Source organism: Coregonus clupeaformis, chromosome 16 (assembly GCF_020615455.1).
Source record: "Coregonus clupeaformis isolate EN_2021a chromosome 16, ASM2061545v1, whole genome shotgun sequence".
Taxonomy (NCBI): Eukaryota; Metazoa; Chordata; class Actinopteri; order Salmoniformes; family Salmonidae; genus Coregonus; species Coregonus clupeaformis.
Window position 1 is genome coordinate 16,453,182 of NC_059207.1, and position 27,850 is coordinate 16,481,031.

General features: G+C 42.1%; 1 protein-coding gene across 2 annotated transcripts; it reads right to left on the reverse strand.

The window, feature by feature from the left end:
* Positions 1-428: 428 nt before the first annotated feature.
* On the reverse strand, positions 429-27,840 carry LOC121584511 (snRNA-activating protein complex subunit 4). Of its 2 annotated transcripts, XM_041900424.2 has the most exons (25): positions 27,524-27,840; positions 18,364-18,504; positions 18,081-18,121; positions 17,897-18,002; positions 17,721-17,752; positions 17,470-17,610; positions 17,208-17,333; positions 17,042-17,120; positions 16,825-16,906; positions 16,475-16,576; positions 16,153-16,225; positions 15,892-16,056; positions 15,453-15,603; positions 14,956-15,062; positions 14,710-14,804; positions 12,160-12,251; positions 11,967-12,052; positions 11,419-11,877; positions 10,891-10,980; positions 10,457-10,637; positions 8,966-9,036; positions 8,549-8,605; positions 5,241-5,280; positions 1,459-3,119; positions 429-1,351 (listed from the first exon to the last, which is right to left on the reverse strand). In XM_041900424.2, exons 2-25 carry the CDS (start codon positions 18,488-18,490, stop codon positions 1,250-1,252), a joined length of 4,266 nt encoding a protein of 1,421 aa, XP_041756358.1. In that variant the 5' UTR covers positions 18,491-18,504; positions 27,524-27,840; the 3' UTR covers positions 429-1,249. The 2 variants fall into 2 exon arrangements, with proteins under 2 accessions (XP_041756358.1, XP_045081558.1); XM_045225623.1 differs by lacking the exons at positions 429-1,351; positions 5,241-5,280 and having other exon boundaries at positions 3,038-3,119.
* Positions 27,841-27,850: the final 10 nt, after the last annotated feature.

Consider the following 27,850-nt stretch of genomic DNA (forward strand, 5'->3'; position numbering starts at 1 on the left):
GTCAAGTTCCTTTTTGTAGGAGTTTCATTTCCCCCATTTTGTGCTACTGTGTGCCGAGACAAACTCTTCAAGAAAACAATGTGCAATTGTCAAAGTGTACCAACAGTAGTGCCTTCTTGGAAAATTGTGAATAATCTACCTACCAACATGTTCCTTTATTCCCAATAAACCAACACAGAAATGGAGTGACTAGTGATAAGAGTATTGGCAGTAGTACAGACACCTCGTTTAAGGACTGTGAGGCAATGACTCAATCACTTCCTTCCCTCGTTTGTTGATGAAAAACAGTTCAGTTGATGAAACACATTATTACACTGACTTGATTGCTGTAGTTTCTAAAATTAAGCTACAATATATTTTCATTGTAAATAATATAGAAAACAGGTTCCTCGCCCATCAGGGAAAGAATATTGCTTATAAATATTTTATTGAGTATTTACTGGTTTATATACACACAATGTAATATTAATCCATTTAACTAGGGTTGCAAAATTCCAGTAACTTTCCTAAAAGTCCCAACTTTTCCAGAGATCGTGGATTGAGAATTTGCAACTTCCTGCTTATTCCTGATTCCAGAAATCTTTCAACCAGGACTACTGGAACACCTGAGGATTTTGGGAAAGTTACCTGAATTTTGCATCACTCATGAAACTGCACAATCCTTCGGGCTAATAAACAATTGCATCCTTAGTTTGAGGCTAATAAACTTTTGCATCCTGGCTAATAAACATTTATTCACAGGCGAGGTTCACAGGAGAGGTGTGCCCCTTTGAGGACATTTCTGGCCAAAAATAAACCACCCTGACAGAATATAGTGAGTTTTATAGCTAGTACTTTCTGCACAGATTTGAACTATTATGCACCCTCAGTGACCACTATGTGGTCTGCAAAAAACTGCTTGTTGAGGGCCGATCTGACCAATGTGCTCTGCAGATCCAATATATACACATTTATTAACAAGTAGAATGATTTATTGCAAAATATGTACAGGTAAACAAAATACTATTTTCACAATGTATAAGAATAATTCAATTATGAACAAAAACAAGTACAAATATGAACCATTCGTTAAGTGCAATTTCAACAGCAACTATACTGTATTGAGTGACGTCATAGAATACAGCTACCTTCTATCAGTTCCAGTAACATCCCTTTTTATGACAGTGACAAAACAAAATTGGCAAGAACTTTCAAACACAGAAAACTGGTTTAACCCGTAAGACCACACCTCACTCCAAAACTATTCCAATTACTCCGTGTCCATGTCGAGGTTGCGGCTTTTATTTCTTGTGGTGATTCCGGAGAAGAAGGTGGCGGGGGCTCCTGTTCCATCAGTGCTTAGCAGAGGGGCCTGAGAAAAGAACAAAACAAGATCCGCTCAACGGTTCAGTGAGAGAAGAGGACAGAAAGGCAGTGTATCGAACACATGAAGGATGATTGGTTTGAGGCTGAACTCACCTGGAGTGCTGTTGGCTGTTCAGACACAGTATACTTCTGCTCCCCAGGACGGTTCCTGAACGGTTCCTCCTCCACATCACTGTGGTCCGGGGTGGGAGACTTGGAAAGTTTGACTGGATTGATAGTAGCCAGAAGAGCAGGCATGGTGAAACAAGACAAGAAGCGAGCCTTCAGGAGCACGTAGCCCGGGTTATGGCTGAAACGCTCTGCCACGAGGCTCCGCACTGCCGCTACATGCTGCTCCTCTTCCAGGTTCTCTTTCTCCTCTGGGCACAGGACCAGCATGGCACTAATTGCCAACGTCTTTTTACATTTCAGGACATTCGACAGCGTATTCAAGTTGCTGACAAAGGGGGGAAGGTAGGGCAGAGTGACGTCCAACTCCGGAAGCGCAACTCCATTCTTGCCGTTCAACCACTCTCTCACTTGGGCCGGGTCCTCCGTGAACATCAGGTTGGGATCAAACTGTATTAGCTCTGGATTGCGGGGTGGAGGGGCACGTTTAGGGGGGATAAGCTGCACGATTCGGAAGGCTCCCTGAGGGAATGAGGCCGGAAGAGAGCCTGGAGGGACATTGAGGACTAAAGCCTGTGGCAGGCCAGTCTGTGGTCTGATGGGAGCCGAGATGACCGTGTTCATGGGGACGGAGAGAACAGGTGACACCGCATTGAGCTGGGGACCAGTGGTTGCCACAGTCTGCAGGACTGGGTTAGTCATTCTCACGCTGTTCACTGGGTTGGTCATCCTTGGAGCAGTATTGCTTATGAAGGTAGTGGAGGCAGAGGGAGAGGAGAAAACAGATGGGGAGGCAGTTCCCTGTGCTATGGATGAGGCAGAGGGAGATGGGCAGACATCGGTCACATTGGAGGAGGCCTGTGCTGCAGCAGCATTTAGTGTTAGAGGGACTTGCTGGTTGATAATAACAGGCGATCGACAAGCAGGTGCAAAAGCATTTTCTGGTAGATTCTGAGGTGTCATGTGGATGCCAATGCCACTGATTGGCACAAGTCCATTGGGCGTCAGGACCCAGGCAGTTTGTGGAGGGGACAGAATTATGTCAGAAACTTGGCCAACCAGGTTTCCATTGGGAGGACTTTGCATACGGGCTTTCTTGCGTTTGGGCGACTGTTCCACTGACTTTTTAGCAATTGCAGCATCCTTGACCTCTTTGTTGGCCTGTGCTTTCTCAGTAGGTTTGCGATTGCGTTTCTTTGCTGAAGGACTCTCATTTGCCTGAACATTCACCCTGTCTATTATGGTTGAGGATTGGACAGGAGCAGGGAGTATAGGTCGGCTGGGGGTAGAGGGTACAGGTTGACCAGGTGTGGAGGGTATGGGTCGGCTGGGGGTAGAGGGTATGGGTCGGCTGGGGGTAGAGGGTACAGGTTGACCAGGTGTGGAGGGTATGGGTCGGCTGGGGGTAGAGGGTCCGGGTTGGGTAAGTGTGGAAGGCATGAGTTGTTGTCTGGAAGTTGGAGTGAAGGGGACCGCTGGATGTGGGGTGGACTGTACTACAGGCTGTGCAATGACAAAGGTCTGAGGGAACATCATCACAAGTTGACTGTTCTGTTGCTGACTGTTCTGCTGCTCCTTTCCCTTCTGGTTCAGCATACTGGCTACCGTTCTGGGACCATGCCGTTGCTTTGGTTTTTTCAATGAAGCTAGAATAAGTAAATAAAAACAGAGGTATTTATGTTAAACTTAATTCACTAATAATATGGGTGTAATCACCACAATTATACATTTAATATCGATGAATAGATTTGTTTAAAAAAATATACTTTGCAGTTGACCATCGCTGATCGGGGTGATGAAGCTCTTAGCTAATGTATAAGTGATTTTTGTTGGTGAGAATACACAGTGAAAGTAAGCAGGAAGTGACTGCCCTTCAGCCTTGTAGTTTCTCAACTTTCGTAGTAAAAAAAAAAAGTAAAAAAAAAAAAAGGTCTTCAATGCGCAGAAACTTTGTGCACTGGTCTTCAAGTGCAAAAACGTCATAAAAAGGTATCTGGTAGAAGTCAATTCATCCACAAACACAAATATAATTTTATACAGTGGGGGAAAAAAGTATTTAGTCAGCCACCAATTGTGCAAGTTCTCCCACTTAAAAAGATGAGAGAGGCCTGTAATTTTCATCATAGGTACACGTCAACTATGACAGACAAAATGAGAAAAAAATAATCCAGAAAGTCACATTGTATGATTTTTAATGAATTTATTTGCAAATTATGGTGGAAAATAAGTATTTGGTCAATAACAAAAGTTTCTCAATACTTTGTTATATACCCTTTGTTGGCAATGACACAGGTCAAACGTTTTCTGTAAGTCTTCACAAGGTTTTCACACACTGTTGCTGGTATTTTGGCCCATTCCTCCATGCAGATCTCCTCTAGAGCAGTGATGTTTTGGGGCTGTCAACACGGACTTTCAACTCCCTCCAAAGATGTTCTATGGGGTTGAGATCTGGAGACTGGCTAGGCCACTCCAGGACCTTGAAATGCTTCTTACGAAGCCACTCCTTCGTTGCCCGGGCGGTGTGTTTGGGATCATTGTCATGCTGAAAGACCCAGCCACGTTTCATCTTCAATGCCCTTGCTGATGGAAGGAGGTTTTCACTCAAAATCTCACGATACATGGCCCCATTCATTCTTTCCTTTACACGGATCAGTCGTCCTGGTCCCTTTGCAGAAAAACAGCCCCAAAGCATGATGTTTCCACCCCCATGTTTCACAGTAGGTATGGTGTTCTTTGGATGCAACTCAGCATTCTTTGTCCTCCAAACACGACGAGTTGAGTTTTTACCAAAAAGTTATATTTTGGTTTCATCTGACATTCTCCCAATCCTCTACTAGATCATCCAAATGCACTCTAGCAAACTTCAGACGGGCCTGGACATGTACTGGCTTAAGCAGGGGGACACGTCTGGCACTGCAGGATTTGAGTCCCTGGCGGCGTAGTGTGTTACTGATGGTAGGCTTTGTTACTTTGGTCCCAGCTCTCTGCAGGTCATTCACTAGGTCCCCCTGTGTGGTTCTGGGATTTTTGCTTGTGATCATTTTGACCCCACGGGGTGAGATCTTGTGTGGAGCCCCAGATCGAGGGAGATTAGTGGTCTTGTATGTCTTCAATTTCCTAATAATTGCTCCCACAGTTGATTTCTTCACCCAAGCTGCTTACCTATTGCAGATTCAGTCTTCCCAGCCTGGTGCAGGTCTACAATTTTGTTTCTGGTGTCCTTTGACAGCTCTTTGGTCTTGGCCATAGTGGAGTTTAGAGTATGACTATTTGAGGTTGTGGACAGGTGTCTTTTATACTGATAACAAGTTCAAACAGGTGCCATTAATACAGGTAACGAGTGGAGGACAGAGGAGCCTCTTAAAGAAGTTACAGGTCTGTGAGAGCCAGAAATCTTGCTTGTTTGTAGGTGACCAAATACTTATCTTCCACCATAATTTGCAAATAAATTCATTAAAAATCCTACAATGTGATTTTCTGGATTTTTTTTCTTCTCAATTTGTCTGTCATAGTTGACGTGTACCTATGATGAAAAGTACAGGCCTCTCATCTTTTTAAGTGGGAGAACTTGCACAATTGGTGGCTGACTAAATACTTTTTTCCCCCACTGTATACATTTTAAATGCCCGCATTTTCATGAATTTGAAGATATAACCACTATGTCTATTCAAAACAGCACGGGGAACGATACGGAAGTAAAGCATAAGAGGCCGTCACTTTCACAGGATATGACATATTCAAGGCGATATACAAATAGAACGTGTTACCCTGTTTCGCTTCCCAAGATGTGTGTCCCATGAGTACCGCCTGAAACAGATAAATTGACGTCACAATAAGCTCTGTTCAAATTGTTTATACAGTGCATTCGGAAAGTATTCAGACCCCTTGACTTATTCAACATTTTGTTACCTTACAGTGGGGGAAAAAAGTATTTAGTCAGCCACCAATTGTGCAAGTTCTCCCACTTAAAAAGATGAGAGAGGCCTGTAATTTTCATCATAGGTACACGTCAACTATGACAGACAAAATGAGATTTTTTTCTCTCCAGAAAATCACATTGTAGGATTTTTAATGAATTTATTTGCAAATTATGGTGGAAAATAAGTATTTGGTCAATAACAAAAGTTTCTCAATACTTTGTTATATATCCTTTGTTGGCAATGACACAGGTCAAACATTTTCTGTAAGTCTTCACAAGGTTTTCACACACTGTTGCTGGTATTTTGGCCCATTCCTCCATGCAGATCTCCTCTAGAGCAGTGATGTTTTGGGGCTGTCGCTGGGCAACACGGACTTTCAACTGCCTCCAAAGATTTTCTATGGGGTTGAGATCTGGAGACTGGCTAGGCCACTCCAGGACCTTGAAATGCTTCTTACGAAGCCACTCCTTCGTTGCCCGGGCGGTGTGTTTGGGATCATTGTCATGCTGAAAGACCCAGCCACGTTTCATCTTCAATGCCCTTGCTGATGGAAGGAGGTTTTCACTCAAAATCTCACGATAGATGGCCCCATTCATTATTTCCTTTACACGGATCAGTCGTCCTGGTCCCTTTGCAGAAAAACAGCCCCAAAGCATGATGTTTCCACCCCCATGCTTCACAGTAGGTATGGTGTTCTTTGGATGCAACTCAGCATTCTTTGTCCTCCAAACACGACGAGTTGAGTTTTTACCAAAAAGTTCCATTTTGGTTTCATCTGACCATATGACATTCTCCCAATCCCCTTCTGGATCATCCAAATGCACTCTAGCAAACTTCAGACGGGCCTGGACATGTACTGGCTTAAGCAGGGGGACACGTCTGGCACTGCAGGATTTGAGTCCCTGGCGGCGTAGTGTGTTACTGATGGTAGGCTTTGTTACTTTGGTCCCAGCTCTCTGCAGGTCATTCACTAGGTTCCCCTGTGTGGTTCTGGGATTTTTGCTCACCGTTCTTGTGATCATTTTGACCCCACAGGGTGAGATCTTGCATGGAGCCCCAGATCGAGGGAGATTATCAGTGGTCTTGTATGTCTTCCATTTCCTAATAATTGCTCCCACAGTTGATTTCTTCAAACCAAGCTGCTTACCTATTGCAGATTCAGTCTTCCCAGCCTGGTGCAGGTCTACAATTTTGTTTCTGGTGTCCTTTGACAGCTCTTTGGTCTTGGCCATAGTGGAGTTTGGAGTGTGACTGTTTGAGGTTGTGGACAGGTGTCTTTTATACTGATAACAAGTTCAAACAGGTGCCATTAATACAGGTAACGAGTGGAGGACAGAGGAGCCTCTTAAAGAAGAAGTTACAGGTCTGTGAGAGCCAGAAATCTTGCTTGTTTGTAGGTGACCAAATACTTATTTTCCACCATAATTTGCAAATAAATTCATAAAAAATCCTACAATGCGATTTTCTTTTCTCATTTTGTCTGTCATAGTTGACGTGTACATATGATGAAAATTACAGGCCTCTCTCATCTTTTTAAGTGGGAGAACTTGCACAATTGGTGGCTGACTAAATACTTTTTTCCCCCACTGTATAGCCTTATTCTAAAATGGATAAAATTGTTTTTTCCCCCCCCTCATGAAATCTACACACAATACCCCATAATGACAAAGCAATAACAGGTTTTTAGACATTTTTGCAAATTTATAAATAAATAAACTGAAATATCTTATTTACATAAGTATTCAGACCCTTTACTCAGTAATTTGTTGAAGCACCTTTAGCAGCGATTACAGCATCGAGTCTTCTTGGGTATGACACTACAAGCTTGGCACACCTGTATTTGGGGAGTTTCCACCCATTCTTCTCTGCAGATCAAGCTCTGTCAGGTTGGATGGGGAGCGGGCTCTGGCTGGGCCACTCAAGGACATTCAGAGACTTGTCCCGAAGCCACTCCTGCGTTGTCTTGGCTGTGTGCTTAAGGTCATTGTCCTGTTGGAAGGTGAACCTTCGCCCCAGTCTGAGGTCCTGAGCGCTCTGGAGCCGGTTTTCATCAAGGATCTCTCTGTACTTTGCTCAGTTCAACTTTCCCTCGATCCTGACTAGTCTCCCAGTCCCTGCCATTGAAAAACATCCCCACAGCATGATGCTGCCACCACCATGATTCCCCGTAGGGATGGTGCCATGTTTCCTACAGACGTGACGCTTGGCATTCAGGCCAAAGAGTTGAATCTTGGTTTCATCAGACCAGAGAATTTTGTTTCTCATGGTCTGAGAGTCCTTTAGGTGCCTTTTGGCAAACTCCAAGCGGGTTGTCATGTGCCTTTTAATGAGGAGTGGCTTCCATCTGGCCACTACCATAAAGGCCTGATTGGTGGAGTGCTGCAGAGACGGTTGTCCTTCTGGAAGGTTCTCCTATCTCCACAGAGGAACTCTGGACCTCTGTCAGAGTGACCATCGGGTTCTTAGTCACCTCCCTGACCAAGGCCCTTCTCCCCCGATTGCTCAGTTTGGCCGGGCGGCCAGCTCTAGGAAGAGTCTTGGTGGTTCAAAACGTCTTCCATTTAAGATTGATGGAGGCCACTGTGTTCTTGGGGACCTTCAATGCTGCATACATGTTTTGGTACCCTTCCCCAGATCTGTGCCTCGACACAATCCTGTCTCGGAGCTCTACGGACAACTCCTTCGACCTCATGGCTTGGTTTTTGTTCTGACATGCACTGTCAACTGTGGACCCTTATATAGACAGGTGTGTGCCTTTCCAAATCATGTCCAATCAATTGAATTTACCACAGGTGGACTCCAATGAAGTTGTAGAAACATCAAGGATGATCAATGGAAACAGGATTCACCTGAGGTCAACTTCGCGTCGCATAAAAAAAGGGTCTGAATACTTATGTAAATTTGCTACAATTTCTAAATACCTGTTTTTGCTTTGTCATTATGGGGTATTGTGTGTAGATTGATTAGGGAAATGTTTTATTTAATCCATTTTAGAATAAGGCTGTAACGTAACAACATGTGGAAAAAGTCAAGGGGTCTGAATACTTTCCGAATGCACCGTAAGTAGCAATTATTATACATGCAAAAACATAAAACTGTGTAAAGGTTGTAAAGTATGAGGACTTTTTGTTTATAGTGTAGTAAATTATACTCACTTGTTTGTTACGCATTTTAATTATCTGCTTACAGCCCTCAGCATCTACACGGAGGACCTGTTTCAGATCACATTAGAAAATGCATTATATAATGTTCATATGATCAGGATCGGCTGACACTGGATTCAAAATATGGCATTATTATCAGTTAACCCTTTTCTGATATTCTGGACTGATGTTATGATGCATTAATTGTGTACCATAATAGCTAGTCATGTGCTCTTGATATGCCAATAAAGAACATATGTTGTTGATATGTAGCTTGAGGTCATTCGTGCTTGTCTATCAGCATTAGAATACATGCCAGAATTTCTGCATAGGCCTAGGTGCTTGCATCCGTAAGTAAAACCCAACTAACATAATGGCATAATTGTGCTCATTCATATAAAACTTTGCCTTTGTGGGTTCATTCCCTACCTGCAGAAAGAACAAGAACACTGGGGTCTTGGTGAGTCCAATGCTCTCTGATCTCTCTCGTACCATGTCCGCTACAAAAACAAGAGAAAGTAGGATACATTTAGAGTCATATACACTGACTATATAAAACATTAAGAACACCTGCTCTTTCCATGACATAGACTGACCAGGTGAAAGTTATGATCCCTTATTGATGTCACTTGTTATATACAATTCATTCAGTGTAGATGAAGGAGGATGGAGGAGACGGGTTAAAGAAGGATTTTTAAGACAATTGAGACATGGATCGTGTATGTGTGACATTAAGAGGGTGAATGGGCAAGACAAAATATTTAAGTGCCTTTGAACGGAGTATGGTAGTAGGTGCCAGGCGCACCGGTTTGTGTCAAGAACTGCAACGCTGCTGGGTTTTTCATGCTCAACAGTTTCCCGTGTGTATCAAGAATGGTCCACCACCCAAAGAACATCCAGCCAACTTGACATAACTGTGGGAAGCATTGGAATTAACATGGGCCAGCACTTTTCTCCTCCATAGCCATTGCTAAGTGATAAGTGAAGCTTCTGCATTGTGCTGTTTATTTCTGATAGTTTTCAAACCTATGAAGACGTCCAGTGAAAGCAGATATGCAATTTGTTGACACCACAACACAGTACAGACTTGGATACACATCATCCCAAATGCTAATCAATAAAAATGAAATTCGTTGCTCTGTTCTGCTTGTTTACAGCGGGTCATTCCATAGGGAACTGTCGGAGGCGCTCTTGTATTGTTACGTCACCAAAATGTCTAGAATAAAGGCGCTAACATGGCAGCCGTTCTAAAACCTGGCCCAACTCTCTATATATACTGAGTTCACAAAACATTAGGAACGCCTTGCTAATGTTGAGTTCCACCCCCCTTTTTGCCCTCAGAAGAGCCTCAATTCGTCAGGGCATGGACTCTACAAAGTGTCAAAAGCGTTCCACAGGGATGCTGGCCCATGTTGACTCCAATGCTTCCCACAGTTGTGTCAAGTTGGCTGGATGTCCTTTGTGTGGTGGACCATTTTTGATACACACGGAAAACTGTTGAGTGAGAAAAACCCAGCAGCGTTGCAGTTGTTGATACACAAACCAGTGTGCCTGGCACCTACTACCATACCCCATTCAAAGGCACTTAAATATTTTGTCTTGCCCTCTGAATGGCACACATACACAATCCATGTCTCAAAAATCATTCTTTAACCTGTCTCCTCCACTTCATCTACACTGACTGAAGTGGATTTAACAAGTGATATCAATAAGGGATCATAGCTTTCACCTGGTCAGTCTATGGCATGGAAAGAGCAGGTGTTCCTAATGTTTTGTACACTTACTGTATATAACTCTCGATCAAGTCAAGTCCTTGGTTCAGTCTTCCAAAACCCATTATGTAACAACAAGAATGCTCATTTTACTTTTCTACAAGTGAGAGAAGTTGGGACGTATTGCCTGTGACAACTCGTAAAGTACCTTCACGGAGCTTGTTTGAAGAGGTTGGTGGGGGCATAAGCACATTGCCCACCCAGGGAGTGACTGCCAACTGAAGGGAATAGTTGAGAGTTGTGTAGGTTTCACTGTTGGCAGAGGAGTCCTTTTGCCTTGAGGAATTGTGGGGCTTCCCCTGGTCTCCGCTCGTAGACCCACTGTTTTTCTGCAGACATTTACATGGGACAGAAAACAGAAGACATGCGTCACAGGCTTTACAAGGAGAAGACATCTGTATTAACAAAGCTCAATCTGTGTCACTTCCTTTAAAAATATATATCATTTTCACTAAATCTATTCTGACAAATGAACAAAAATGTATCCACTGGAATCATCTTTGTTTGGGATAAAAAGCAATTGAAACACCTGTTTCACCACATAAAGAGAGGCAAAAAAATGTGTGTCCCCTGGCGACTTACATGTTTTGTGGCATTTGTTTTCTTCCAAGCAATCAGGTTTCTCACCTCTCCATAGCACACCTTGAGCATGGCCAGGTCACTGTTGTAATCCTTTAGAAGGAACACATACAGAGAATGTCACACGCTGCTTTACTTACGTCACAAAGCAGGAATCAATGGGTTAGCCAGCTAACTTTACTACATATTCTAAAATAATAATCATATTTCAGAGTTCATAAACAAAGAGACTCACTTTAAATGAGCTACACAGCTGATGAATGATTGAATGTTTATTAATGTTAACTGCCTAGTGATCCCGTTTTGTGATGCACTCCGATTAAGTAAATATGTAGCTATGGGTACTGATGCAGATCTAGTCTCTGCTTTATGATGATGGTGGTATTTGGGAACAAAATGACAATGGTTGCATACATTTTAGGTTGACAACTTCATAAAGGCTCATCTAGGGACGGGTGTTCAAAATCTGTATAAGCTATACACATAATGGTGCAACGAATCACATGACTGTTTATAAATAAATGCCAGTACCTTCTTTGCCAGGATTGGGGGGTTTTGTCCAATGACAGTGGCAGCAGGCTTGCCAAAGCGGTCCAGGACGGTAGAGCGTACCACCATGAACTTGCGTGCTGCGGCATGGCTGTCCGTCACTTCCTGCTCTTGCGTTGTGTCCTCGCTGGGCCGTTCAACCATCATGCTCCTCACCATCCCCGGCCCTTCAAACTGCTTCTCTGGCATGGGGATCCATTGCTCCATGTCTGGTTGGGTGTAGTCTTCGAAAATGTCACTTTCCTGATCAGACCCGTACAGTTCAAATAACTTCTCTTTCTTCTCATCGTCACTGTCCATAAATTCCATCTTGACGCTCTCCTCTTCATCGGAGCTTGAGTGCACATCATCGTCTAGCCTCTTCAGCCTACTCTTGATGCTCCTCACAGCCACTGCCTTTCTCTGCAATCCTCTTCTCCTTCTGTCCCTCCGAGGTTTGGGCTATTTACAAAAACAAGAGAGTAATGAACTGTGTCCAGTGTCACAGATTGAGTTGAGAAGGACAATAAGGCTACATAGTCAACACTCACCTTGTACCCACTCATTCTCCTCCACTGTTGAAGGACCTGGCAGTCAATTCTGTTAGGCATTTCTGCAGCTATCTTAGACCATTTACCTATAAAAAAAAAGACAAAATAAACTGTTAGACCATTATCAAGAAAGGTAACCTGATTATTTTTGATATAGTTTCTGTGCGAGTCAGCTTTCTATAGCAGTTCCTACATCCATATTTCTCCACCAATCGTCTGAGTTGCGCCTTTTCCTCCTCGTCAAAGGGCCCCTTCTTCACGTTCCCAATCAGGACGTCCACGTACCTACAGAATGGAACAACGGTTTGTCAGTGACAGTATGTTCTAATTAAGCAATAAGGCCCCAGGGGGTGTGGTATATGGCCAATATACCATGGCTAAGGGCTTTTCTTACACATGACGCAACGCGGAGTGCCTGGATACAGCCCTTAGCCATGGTATATTGGCCATATAATACAAACCCCTGAGGTGCCTTATTGCTATTATAAACTGGTTACCAAAGTAATTAGAGCAGTAAAAATAAATGTTTTGTCATACCGTGATATAAGATCTGATATACCATGGCTGCAGGGCCAAAGATTAACACCCGCCACCTGCCAAATGCGGGTAGATTTTGGCATTGGTGTGTAAGATGTCCATTTCACCAGCCATGTTGGCGGGTGGTCAGGGCTCCACATTGCGAGCATTTCACTTGCATTTGTGAATAAAAATAGTCAAGTATGATCACATTTGTAGTCAAATAAATGCTGCAGTAGTTGTTTTCAAAGTATTTTTGCCGCTTTGTTTCATAGCTGGTAAATTAGTCGCACAAAGTCAAACTAGGAATCCTATATAGCCTATTCCACCTCGCGCTGCAACACTGCCTGGCTGGGGGCTGTGTGCATGTAAAGAGCAGAGTGAAACATTAATTTCTAGAAGCGCTGCACATAGGCATAAAAGTTGGTCTAATTTACTTGAAACTAAATTCTACTGAAGTGAGACTTTGTCCTTGTGTTTCTTGGCTATTTACATTGTTTTGTTCACAAGCTAGGTTGTTTTTCTATGTTTGAGTTTCAACTGCTAGGGAAGAGAAGACAACGCTTCTACTAGTCAGACTCAATCTCACAGGCACAAACATGACTGGAGTCGCGCTACCATGGTAACCTCATTTTCTGTGACATTTTGGTTGAAAGACTCCGGTCACCAAGAAATGAAATTAAACAATATACCACGTTACGTCTTACTAGTAATACATTTGTTTTAGAAACATTACAAAGCATGCTCATCCATTTTTGTGTGTTTTGTTGGTGTAATTTCAGCTGAAAAAATTATATTTTGTCTGGGGGAAGAAAAAAAAAAAAAACAGTTACACTTTACTTGACACCCAGCGTCATAACACGTTATGACAGTCATAAGCATGTCATAATGTCATAACAGCAACATAACTTGTCATAATATGGTCATAACACTTTCATTACACATATTTAGACCTGTTGTGACATATTGCATTATTTTATTTTACATTTACATTTTAGTCATTTAGCAGACGCTCTTATCCAGAGCGACTTACAGTTAGTTAGTGCATACATTATATATTTTTTCATACCCCCTGTGTGAATCGAACCCACAACCCTGACGTTGCAAACACCATACTCTATCAACTGAGCTACATCCCTGCCGGCCATTCCCTCCCCTACCCATGGGTCTCCCGGTCAAGGCCGGCTACGACAGAGCCTGGATTCGAACCAGGATCTCTAGTGGCACAGCTAGCACTGCGATGCAGTGCCTTAGACCACTGTGCCACTCGGGAGACGAGTGGCTGGTTATGACACATACATAAGATTGTCAAAACCTACAAAACCTACCACACAAGGCAAAACATTCCATTTCACCATAGCCTACTTGTCAACAATATGTTTATGTTATATAACATTTTCAGAAATTTACCATATTAAATGATCATTGTAATTTCACACAAATCGATGTCAGACATGCACCTACCCCAATGCTCTGTTGCTGATGACTGGGATGATTTCAGGAGCAGGACAAGACACCCTCTTTTTGTCTGACATAAGGGCATGTACGTGAAAGGCTTATCTGGCTTATATGATTATGATGGTCTAAATGCTTTTTGACAGTGTCAAAGTGTATTTTCTTAGTCCAAGTGAAGTGACACAGGATGGTCATAATGCTTCATGACAGTATCATAAAGTGTATTCTCTGCAAGTTATTTAAAATATGATGAATTTTTGGGCGGGACTAAATTATTAATTACAATAACAAAGGACTTAAGAAACAAACTTTCAAACGAAAGGAAACTTTTGGCAGGTGTCATAACCAGCCATAACATAACGCAATATATGTCACAACAGGTGTAAATATATGGGTCATGACAGTGTTATGACCCTATTATGACAGGTTATGACAAGTTATGTCAGCTGTTATGACATATTATGACATAGTTATGAGCGTGTCATAACGTGTTATGACCCTGGGTGTCAAGTAAAGTGTTACCAAAACATCTGAGTGGCTGGTAGATTTTTTGATCTACCTGCCACAGTGGCTGGTGGACCAAAAAGTAAATGTTATGCCTTGAATGGCTGTCAGCCAATCAGCATTCAAGGCTCGAACCACCTAGTTTATAATACTTTTTCAAGTTTGAGTTAACTAGAATAGGGTGGCCATCAGGGAGACTGTCAGTGAATGTCGTGAGAGTTTGGTTAATGCGTTGGCCCAATCGATCAGAGTCAATATTAGTCCTCACCTGTCCCTACACTGGCCATCATTTCTGCCAGGCACATCCTGACGGATCTTCCACCAGTTCCCCACCCCGTGTTTAGCCACTGCTCTCAGTAGCATCTGCAACAACAACCAAAAATCGGAGCACAACTTATATTATCAAACACCTATACTGTAAATATGGGGACATCGCAAAAGGTCCTTGAAACAGATTCAATGAAGCTAAAGACACTATTTCCAACAAAAAAGCTAAAGACCCTCCTGCCCATACCTCATCTTCTTCTTTAGACCAATAGCCTTTCGTGAGGGTGGGGTCCAGAACCTGAGTCCACCGATACATCAGCTGGCATGAATCCCGGCCCTCCATGAAATAGGAGACTGGAGTACAACAGAAATCATGGAGAAAGCAAGTTGAATTACCAGAACCCAACACATGACGCACTACCATGACAAGCTACAGTATCTTATATTGAACAAGCACTTTTTCTACAGAGACAAATCAGTAGAGTAGAGCAGTGGACAGTATCCTGAGAGCTTTGCATTTATATTTACATTTGAGTCATTTAGCAGACGCTCTTATCCAGAGTGACTTACAGTAGTGAGTGCAGACATTATCATCAGTTATCAGTTTATGCTCTTACAGGAAGGAGCCTTATAAAGAAGGGGACATAAGCTGGGGACAACAACAACAACTGTCATTGATGTGCACCAACAATAACATAGGTAATGAGTAAAAGCCAGGTTGTACATTGGGTGGTGGGGACTTACTCTGGGTGTAAGGGATGTAGTTCCCTATTCGCATTTTCTCCACCAGCTCTCTAAGGATCTCGTCCTCCACTCTGCCCCACATCCTCCTCTTGAAGTCGGTGCAGATGTAGCGCTGGTATGTCTGGAGACACATGAAGGCTGTCCTGTTGGTCTGTGTGTGACAGACAGGGGAGAGGACATGAGTTCAGAATGGATAACACTGAATAGTTTACACATTCAAAGAAATTGGTCATGTTAAGACGTTCAGGGAATTACACTTGATCTACCTACTACCGAGAAATGTAACGGTTCAGTATCAGGCACTTCTCTAAAAACAAAAAAGTCTAATCGATCAATCAAACTGTACAAATCAGGACTAGAAATATCACCTCTGGATCCCACCGATAGGAGGGCGTAATGATCATGATAAGGCTATTTGACCAATATTGTCTGCTCTTACCCCAAGTTTACCAGCAATCTGATCCCAGTTGTGGTGCCCATATTTCACAGCAACTTTCTTGAGCATCTCAATTTCGTCTTCCTTCCAACTGGCTTTGTTAATGGAGGGATGCAGGTAGTTCTGCCAAAAGCTTTTTATGTCCTCAGCTTCACGGATGCCTTCAAACTGGATAGGAATAAGATGTTAGCCTCCACATTTACACCTTTTTAACAATAGGAAAAATATATGAATGGAGGAGATGACAGCAGTTACTCAACCCACATCAATATTGGAAATCTTTTGCCAGTCATGGTCATCATAGCGGCCAGCCAGCAGCTCATCCTCCTTCAGTGCACTGCAAGGGAAAGCAGATCCGGCAACAGTTATATAGCAATGGTTTGACTCAGGAACCACAAAAGGCTTCAGATACTAGTCTGAGTTGGAGTCTATGAACATTACAATGCAATACAATTGAACAATTCAATCTCTTCATGTAAAGTGAGAACGAACACAAAACAGACCTGTCTGACATGATAACCGGTGTCATCTTGGAATTAAATGGCTAGATCGTTATTTCCCGTAAAATAGTTATGATGGTAATCACCTGATGGCCTCAATGTCCTTTTCAATTTCAGTGATTTGTTTCCGCAGGATTAGCTTTTCTATGTTTTCAGCTTTGGCCATTTTCTGTGTAAGGTATTCCACCCTATGAGACGAAAATCATGTCATTCATGAAGGCCATTGGGTCAACACCAATCCTAAAAGATGTTACCTACATTTCATAAAACTGTGTAAAAATATGAAGTTTTGCTACATTTTGAAAAGCACAGGAGCAAATAAGACATTCCCATTTCAAAATCCATTTAATAGGATAATATGCATGATTAATAAAACATTATCAAAAGATACTCTGCAAAGATACTCTTCAGGGGAAAACAATCACCATTTACTTACTTGGACAGCTTGGGCTGTATCATGCGTTTCATGCTGTCTTTGACTACAGCATTTATCAGCAGAGTCTTCTGCCACCCCTCCCCTGAAAAATCAAAATCACGAATTTAACAGTCACCAAGACACCACATATGTCACTCTCCGATAATGGTGATGTGTTGTCACATAACAAGGATGCAAGGTGCACTAAGGTCTAACAATTATTATTTTTTAGACTCACATCTTTTCATCTTGACGTCGTCAGTAGGTCTGATCCTCTTACTCATCTTCTCCCTGGTTTCTGGATTAGCGGGTGGGCCCTGTGGGAATTAGAGAGGCAATGTAAAATCATGTAGGTATAACCCCTTGCCCTGCTCATATTGTACTGAATCCGCACTCATCCCTACCAGAAATGTGACTTTATCTCTGAAATAGGGCTTCAGAAAGCTCCCCAAGAAAAGCTTCAGTGTGGGTTGTCCAGATGTGGTAGCCTGGGGAGTTCCTGTGCCAGACAGCTGAGACATAATCTCTTTCTGTAGGGAAAGACGGACAGAAATTATTACATCGCATGGACATTGCACAGCTCAGAGCAAAAACGTGAAAATATTAATTGAACAGATTTCAGACTGCACCTTTAAGAGAAGCTGTAGGCTTTTATTGGTCTCTTACTTGTTGCTGTTGATTGTCTGTTAACAGTCGCTCCAGCTCCTCTAATTTCTCTTTCAACACTTCCTGATAAACCAGGTTCATTTGCAGACATGTATCTGTGTTCTGGGGTAGGTTCAGCTCCTCAGCACTGTCCTCTTCGCTCTACCAGATGTGGGAGAAAGGAGAGAGCAAGGCCATGTTACAGTAACTTTCCTTCACATACTGTGTTAAACTGGAGTGTTAGAATTGTGAAAATGCTAATCAATACTAACCGATTCTGTTGCACTTCCTTGGCCATCCACATCTGTTTCAACACATTATAAAAGGGGTCACACACACACTGTATAAATGTATACTAGCAGGAAAACTTAAATCCATGAAACAATGCATAACCTGTCGAAATAACGAATAACCTGTTGAAACAACACAAGGCAAGGGCCATAGCTACCTGACATAATCTCAGCATTAGATACACCAGGGCCAAGAGTGCGCTCCAACGCTTCAATCTCTCTCTGTATACGCTCCCGCTCTGCCTCCAGGTTCCCCGGAGGACCCTAGAAGAGCAGGTTGACATTATTTCTCAATTCACCTGAAATAAATCATGGTCACAAGGTACTATTGGTGAGTCTTACCAAATCTTCTGGTTGAGAAGCATTGTCGTCTGATCCATCATCTGACAACAGTGAAAACAAATAACAGATTTAGGAAGCCAGCCAAGGAGTTGTGGAGACTACATTGTATTCTATGATTAGAGCAGGAGTCAGGGTCTCCCCTCTATAGAACCCCACTGCAACAATGATGTAGAAGCAACTTTACCCCCCCATCTAATCCCAAGGATACATCCCTGAGTCCAAGAAAGCTTTATTTTTATTTTTTTACTCAACCTGACTTTAATAGCATGCTTTAGATACCCACCAGATGCACAACTGTCTGAAGATAGTAGTTCAATGCCGGAATTGCTTTCCGGACCAAGGTTTTGCTCGAGCGCCAAAATCTGGCGCTCGATTTTCTCCCTCTGTGCAAGAAGGTCATCCGAGGACATAATGAATGAGGCACCTTTTAAAAACAACGGGAAATCAATGATATTATTATTATTATTATAACAAAACCAGAGACCAGCTAATAGCACAAAATACATTTAAAATACAGTAGCTAGCTAGCTAAGTTAACCTAAACATTACACTAGTAACAACATAGTTACAGATTGTTACACCAGATAATGTGATTTAATCAAAGATTTTTGGTATCCATTACTGGGAGTTACAGGTTAGGTACTGTTTGGTGTAACCAAATCAAATGTTATTTGTCACATACACGTGTTTAGCAGATGTTATAGCGGGTGTAGCGAAATGCTTGTGCTTCTAGCTCTGACAGTGCAGTAATATCTAACAATTACACAACATATACCCAATACACACAAATAAGTAAGGAATGGGATTTAAGAATATATACATACAGTGGGGAGAACAAGTATTTGATACACTGCCGATTTTGCAGGTTTTCCTACTTACAAAGCATGTAGAGGTCTGTAATTTTTATCATAGGTACACTTCAACTGTGAGAGACGGAATCTAAAACAAAAATCCAGAAAATCACATTGTATGATTTTTAAGTAATTAATTAGCATTTTATTGCATGACATAAGTATTTGATCACCTACCAACCAGTAAGAATTCCGGCTCTCACAGACCTGTTAGTTTTTCTTTAAGAAGCCCTCCTGTTCTCCACTCATTACCTGTATTAACTGCACCTGTTTGAACTCGTTACCTGTATAAAAGACACCTGTCCACACACTCAATAAAACAGACTCCAACCTCTCCACAATGGCCAAGACCAGAGAGCTGTGTAAGGACATCAGGGATAAAATTGTAGACCTGCACAAGGCTGGGATGGGCTACAGGACAATAGGCAAGCAGCTTGGTGAGAAGGCAACAACTGTTGGCGCAATTATTAGAAAATGGAAGAAGTTCAAGATGACGGTCAATCACCATCGGTCTGGGGCTCCATGCAAGATCTCACCTCGTGGGGCATCAATGATCATGAGGAAGGTGAGGGATCAGCCCAAAACTACACGGCAGGACCTGGTCAATGACCTGAAGAGAGCTGGGACGAAAAGAAAACCATTAGTAACACACTACGCCGTCATGGATAAAAATTCTGCAGCGCACGCAAGGTCCCCCTGCTCAAGCCAGCGCATGTCCAGGCCCGTCTGAAGTTTGCCAATAACCATCTGGATGATCCAGAGGAGGAATGGGAGAAGGTCATGTGGTCTGATGAGACAAAAATAGAGCTTTTTGGTCTAAACTCCACTCACCGTGTTTGGAGGAAGAAGAAGGATGAGTACAACCCCAAGAACACCATCCCAACCGTGAAGCATGGAGGTGGAAACATCATTCTTTGGGGATGCTTTTCTGCAAAGGGGACAGGACGACTGCACCGTATTGAGGGGAGGATGGATGGGGCCATGTATCGCGAGATCTTGGCCAACAACCTCCTTCCCTCAGTAAGTGCATTGAAGATGGGTCGGGGCTCGGTCTTCCAGCATGACAACGACCCGAAACACACAGCCAGGGCAACTAAGGAGTGGCTCCGTAAGAAGCATCTCAAGGTCCTGGAGTGGCCTAGCCAGTCTCCAGACCTAAACCCAATAGAAAATCTTTGGAGGGAGCTTTGAAAGTCCGTATTGCCCAGCGACAGCCCCGAAACCTGAAGGATCTGGAGAAGGTCTGTATGGAGGAGTGGGCCAAAATCCCTGCTGCAGTGTGTGCAAACCTGGTCAAGACCTACAGGAAACATATGATCTCAGTAATTGCAAACAAAGGTTTCTGTACCAAATATTAAGTTCTGCTTTTCTGATGTATCAAATACTTATGTCATGCAATAAAATTCAAATTCATTACTTAAAAATCATACAATGTGATTTTCTGGATTTTTGTTTTAGATTCCGTCTCTCACAGTTGAAGTGTACCTATGATAAAAATTACAGACCTCTACATGCTTTGTAAGTAGGAAAACCTGCAAAATCGGCAGTGTATCAAATACTTGTTCTCCCCACTGTATATGTACAAGCAAGGACAGAGTGGCATGGACTAAGATACAGAAGAATATTATAGAATAGAATGCAGTATATACATCTGAGATGAGTAGTGCAAGATATGTAAACATAGACGCTAACTACAGTGCATTCGGAAAGTATTCAGACCCCTTGACTTTTTCCACATTTTGTTACGTTACAGCCTTATTCTAAAATGGATTTTTTTTTTATATCCTCATCGATCTACAAACAATACCCCATAATGACAAAGCGAAAACACGTTTCTAGAAATGTTTGCAAATAAAACAGAAATACCTTATTTACATAAGTATTCAGACCCTTTGCTATGAGACTCGACATTTAGCTCAGGTGCATCCTGTTTCCATTGATCATCCTTGAGATGTTTCTACAACTTGATTGGAGTCCACCTGTGGTAAATTCAATTGATTGGACATGATTTGGAAAGGCACACACCTGTCTATATAAGGTCATGAGGTCGAAGGAATTGTCTGTAGAGTTCCGAGACAGGATTGTGTCAAGGCACAGATCTGAGGAAGGGTACCAAAACATTTCTGCAGCATTGAAGGTCCCCAAGAACACAGTGGCCTCCATCATTCTTAAATGGAAGAAGTTTGTAACCACCAAGACCTAGAGTGGGCCGCCCGGCCAAACTGAGCAATCGGGGGGAGAAGAGCCTTGGTCAGGGAGGTGACCAAAAACCCAATGGTCACTCTGACAGAGCTCCAGAGTTCCTCTGTGGAGATAGGAGAACCTTCCAGAAGTACAACCATCTCTGCAGCACTCCACCAATCAGGCCTTTATGGTAGAGTGGCCAGACTGAAGCCACTCCTCAGTAAAAGGCACATGACAGCCCGCTTGGAGTTTACCAAAAGGCACCTAAAGGACTCTCAGACCAAGAGAAACAAGATTCTCTGGTCTGATGAAACCAAGATTGAACTCTTTGGCCTGAATGCCAAGCGTCACGTCTGAACTTGAACCCAATCGAACATCTCTGGAGAGACCTGAAAATAGCTGTGCAGCGACGCTCCCCATCCAACCTGACAGAGCTTGAGAGGATCTGCAGAGAAGAATGGGAGAAACTCCCCAAATACAGGAGTGCCAAGCTTGTAGCGTCATACCCAAGATGACTCAAAGCTGCCAAAGGTGCTCCAACAAATTACTGAGTAAAGGGTCTGAATACTTATATAAATGTGATAAGTGTTTTATTTTTAATAAATTTGCAAAAATCGAAAACAACAAATTTTCTAGGTACAAAATCAGAACCGAGAACAAAAGTAATTTATACTGTTCCGGAATAGAACCGTTATTTTAAAAGCATGGGAACTGGTTAATAACGTTATTTTACGTTCCAGGCATTTTTTTTGCAACAAAGCGCCTATGCAAAGCCTTCATTCCAGTGTCTGCCCATATCCATCCTGCCCTGCCTTTCAAACGTTTTTGAAAGCCAAGTCAACAAACAGATCACCGACCATTTCGAATCCCACCGTACCTTCTCCGCTATGCAATCCGGTTTCCGAGCTGGTCATGGGTGCACTTCAGCCACGCTCAAGGTCCTAAACGATATTATAACCGCGATCGATAATAGACAGTACTGTGCAGCCGTTTTCATTGACCTGGCCAAGGCTTTCGACTCTGTCAACCACCGCATTCTTATTGGCAGACTAAATAGCCTTGGTTTATCAAATGACTGCCTCGCCTGGTTCACCAACTACTTCTCAGATAGAGTTCAATGTGTCAAATCGGAGGGCCTGTTGTCTGGACCTATGGCAGTCTATGGGGGTGCCACAGGGTTCAATTCTTGGGCCGACTCTTTTCTCTGTGTATATCAATGACGTCGCTCTTGCTGCTGGTGACTCTCAGATCCACCTCTACGCAGACGACACCATTTTGTATACATCTGGCCCTTCATTGGACACTGTGTTAACAAACCTCCAAACGAGCTTCAATGCCATACAACACTCCTTCAGTAGCCTCCAACTGCTCTTAAACACTAGTAAAACTAAATGCATGCTCTTCAACCGAACGCTGCTTGCACCCGCCCACCCGACTAGAATCACTACTCTCGACGGGTCTGACCTAGAGTATGTGGACAACTACAAATATCTAGGTGTCTGGTTAGACTGTAAACTCTCCTTCCAGACTCACATTAAGAATCTCCAATCCAAAGTTAAATCTAGAATCGGTTTCCCTATTTCGCAACAAAGCCTCCTTCACTCATGCTGCCAAACATGCCCTCGTAAAACGGACTATCCTACCGATCCTTGACTTCGGCGATGTCATTTACAAAATAGCCTCCAACACTCTACTCAGCAAATTGGATGTAGTCTATCACAGTGCCATCCATTTTGTCTCCAAAGCCCCATATACTACCCACCACTGTGACCTGTAAGCTCTTGTTGGCTGGTCCTCACTACATATTCGTCGCCAAACCCACTGGCTCCAGGTCATCTATAAATCACTGCTAGGCAAATCCCCGCCTTATCTTAGCTCATTGGTCACCATAGCAACACCCACCCGTAGTCTGCGCTCCAGCAGGTATATCTCACTGGTCATCCCCAAAGCCAACACCTCCTTTGGCCGCCATTCCTTCCAGTTCTCTGCTGCCAATGACTGGAACAAATTGCAAAAATCTCTGAAGCTGGAGACACTTATCTCCCTCACTAACTTTAAGCATCAGTTGTCAGAGCACCTTACCGATCACTGCACATGTACACAGCCCATCTGAAATTAGCCCGCCCAACTACCTCATCCCTATATTGTTATTTAATTTGCTCATTTGTACCCCAGTATCTCTATTTGCACATCATCTCTTGCACATCTATCATTCCAGTGTTAATACTAATTGTAATTATTTTGCACTATAGCCTATTTATTGCCTTACCTCCATAACTTGCTACATTTGCACACACTGTATATATATTTATTTCTGTTGTATTTTTGACTTTGTTTTGTTTTACCCCATATGTAACTCTGTGTTGTTGTTTTTATCGCACTGCTTTGCTTTATCTTGGCCAGGTCGCAGTTGTAAATGAGAACTTGTTCTCAACTGGTTTACCTGGTTAAATAAAGGTGAAATAAATAAATAAATAAAAGTTGAAAACCTTTGCCACTGCGTATGTGTGTAGGCAACCTGCCCCTCCCCCTCCTAAGAATAGTTTACTGTAGCCTGCGTGATTCAGAAATTAGGGAGAGAGAGATTTAATAAGATAATAATGTAATAACTTTTTAAATACTAGATAAGGACACTATAGTTATCATGTTTCACATTGGATTTAACTACAAAAATGTATTTTTAATCTGGTGCTGCTCTGCACACACAAGCTTGTTAGCTAGCTATCTAGCTCGGGTCCAATGTTAGTTAAGACAACTCTCTGAAGTTCAGACATTCAAAATTCCTTCATAGAAGCCGCTCCTCCGTAGATAATTATGTGGGCCTAATTCAGATAATGGTTGTCATAACAAGATGCCCAGCGCGTCAAACCAAGCCTCCTCCTCCACCTGCAAAATTTCAGACACATCTCGCGCCCTACACTTGTCTGTCCAATGCATGTAAATAGCTTGCCTGCTCCATAGCAAGCTGCTCTATCCGCACCAGAGTATGTGAGCGGAGCGTGCCCAATTTTACTGGAGCGACATTCCCAACCGCTGGAGCGTCGGCCTTCTCGCGAGCAGTTGGCAGTTGTTACACGCTGGCTACATGAAACATCCACAACTAAAGAATCATTGTGGAATCTTTAAAGACACTTATCCCAAAAGTATGATGTGTACTTACTACGTGCACATGCTAAAAGAAAGGAATGAGGTGGGTAGATAACTAGGTGTGTCATTGTAGCAAAGTATTTATTAACAAAAAATCTAGTCTCTTAAACGTTTCATTCATTTTGGTTATATTATCTATTCAATAGGCCATCATTTATTTTGGCCTAATAAGCCTGGCATATTCTCACGGTCAAGGAGCTTTCAGTTTTGATTGGGTTATTTTGCCTAAAAACCTTTAGGCCTACCTATAGAAAAATAAAAAATAAAACTCTGCACCTCTGCCCAGCCTGGCAAGAGTGGCCAAAAGGGTGTTTAGCATCCCCAGTGGCTCTGCAGGGGTGGAGAGGATATTCTCCGCTGCTGGCCGGCTCTCCAGGCACCATCGCATGAACCTGAAGCCATAGACTGGCCAAACTCGTGTTTCTACAAATTAATTCTAAAACTTAATTGAAAGGCACTAATAAGTCATTTTTTGTTTAATTTGTATTTAATTCTAAGTCACAGCCTATATGCACAATTTAATGACTAATTATTTAATAGAACGAAATGTTGTTTAAATGCTGTCCCTACCAGCCCATTGTGTTGCACTCGCAAATGCTTCATTTATTTTTATTTTTTTTGTAATTTAGCAGACGCTCTTATCCAGAGCTTGCATAAATTTTTTTTCTTCATACTTCACAATGTATTTCCTTGTAGGCTATAGCCTTCAAATAATTCAAATAATAGGCCTATTGCCTATATAATTCATTTTCATTCCTTCTTAGGCTCCCGGTCTGGCTCCTGATCTATTTAGAGTGTTTACATGCTGTTTAATATGACATGTAGCCTATTTGAAATGATGTTCGCTTCTTACATTCACCTTTTCATGTTTATTCAAATATTTTTCATTCAAATCCATATGGTTTGGATTCAATAGTTAAAAACCAATTGGTAAGTCCAGGTAGTCACAAAAATAGATGGGTGTTGGTTAAATTGTGATTTTAAATGAGCTTCTTTCCCTGTGAGCATGGAGCGGTTTTTAGAGGAGCGGTAGAAAGGGAGCGGTAGAAAAGGACATGGTGCACCAGAGCGGTTACTCACCGCTCATTGGATTTCCAACCCCTCAACCCTGCTCACAACTCTGATCTGCACTGATTGGTGAAGTAAATTAATGTTGAGCTAAATCCCCCCCACCCCCCAAAAACCGTTACTTTTTAGGGGTTTGAACCGGTTCAGAACATTATTTTGCTGGTCGGAACAGTGGAATGGAATGGGAAAAAAAATACGGTTCTATTCAGAACGAAACGATTGAAAAATAATTTAACCCCTGGTTCAAACGCATCACTTGCGGTACGGTTTTGGAAACATAAGGAACATATCTTTCATATCAGCGAGAAATTACTACACACCTTACAGCACTTGTTACCGGAAGACAGATGCCGCCACCTGTGATTATTAGCCATCTAGTGAGCAGTGGTGTAAAGTACTTTAAAGGACTACTTAAGTAGTTTTTTTGGGGTATCTGTACTTTACTTTTTATATTTTTGACTACTTTTACTTCACTACATTCCTGAAGAAAATAATGTACTTTTTACTCCATACATTTTCCCTGACAACCAAAAGTACTCGTTACATTTTGAATGCTTAGCAGGACAGGAAAATAGTCAAATTCACGCACTTATCAAGAGAACATGTGGTCATCCCTACTGCCTCTGGTCTGGCCAACTCACTAAACACAAATCCCATATTTTGTAAATAATGTCTGAGTGTTGGAGCGTGCCCCTGGCTATCCGAAAATTAAATTGTGCCATCTGCTTTGCTAAATAATATGATTTTTTAATGATTTATACTTTTACTTTTGATACTTAAGTATTATTTAAATATAATATGCCATTTAGTAGACGCTTTTATCCAAAGCGACTTACAGTCATGCGTGTATTCATTTTTACGTATGGGTGGTCCCGGGGATCGAACCCACTACCTTGGCGTTACAAGCGCCATGCTCTACCAATTGAGCTACAGAGGACCAATCACATTTACTTTCATACTTAAGTATATTTAAAACCAAATACCTTTAGACTTTTATTCAAGTAGTATTTTACTGGCTGATTCACTTTTACTTGAGTAACTTTCTATTAAGGTATCTTTACTTTTACTCAAGTATGACAATTAGGTACTTTTTCCACCACTGCTAGTGAGTAAGCGTAACTGGGGAGGAAGTGTAGTTCGTCAACTGGAGGCACACAGTTTATAGATCTGCTACGGTAAGTGCATCTTTTTTATTTGAAAGATTATTTCTCGCGAATATGAAAGATAAGGGGCATATCAGCATATGTTTCGAAAACCGCTTCGCAAACGATGATTATTGACGTTTCTAAACGTTAAAACACAACGTCGATATTGTAGTTCACACACAGACAACAGTGGGCTAAACTAGCCACTGAAAACCCTACGGAGAAGGGTTTTTGAGCTGTTTGGTGTAGCACAGAGAATTTTCGACCAACCTTAACTTGGCAATACTATCTTAATTCTCGATTCGGCCAAACAAAGTGCCGCATTTCATGATGACACTCATCTGTCTCCATCAATGAGAGAATATTTGAAATAGACAAGATTGCAGCAAACACATTGTTGGATTACTTCATGGAGCAAAAAAAACATTTTTTAATAAGGGAGCATCTTCTCAATTCAAGCGCACGACTAGCAACTGGACAAGGACATTTTAGAAGATAGATGTTTGGTCGAATTGAGAACGAAGATAGTATCGCCAAGTTAAGGTTGGTCGAAAATTCTGTGCGACACCAAACAGTACCTAACCTGTAACTCCCAGGAATGGATACCAAACATCTTTCAATATCTGTTGTAACAAGCTGTAGCTAGTGTCAACATAAACAGCAAGCTAGGGGGTTGTCACTAGTTACCACAGCCATAAACCCCGCCCATTTCTACAATGTATCTTCTTAAAATGTGTTTTTAAACCTAACCTTAACCACACTGCAAATATTATGGCTACCCTTAAATAAAAAACAAAAAACTGAATTTTTACGATATAGCCAATTTTGACTTTGTGGCTGTGGTAGCTAGCAAACTAGTGGAAACTCGAGCTGGTGGGGCGTGCTGGAATCCAAACCCATGCGCGAACAGCAACATAACATTTGCAACTAAATCAGTAACTAACAAACAACACCTGAAATAACCCTAAATCAAAAGCAACATCCATCAACTTCAGCATCAGTCATAAAGTATGGTCTAATTTAGCTCGAGCTAACTAGCGTTACTTACCAAAAGTGTCATCCAAGCAGACAAGTTAACAGATGTGTCTTGATATGATTTACACAAAATATGATGTGGAAAATATGTTAGAAATATGTTAAACAAGTAACTGGCTAGCTAGCTAAATCCCAATAAAATTGGTTGGCATGCTGTTTCGTTTAACATCTCTACGCGCCGCAAACGACAGGGCTGGAACATTAGCACATTTCCCAGCATGCAATTTTGAAGGAATCAAAATTTGTTGTCTTTAATATCGTGGCATTCATAAATAATTTAGATTAAACGAATGTTCCAACTCAATTCCTTGATTAAAACAATCAAATTTAGCGTTATAAT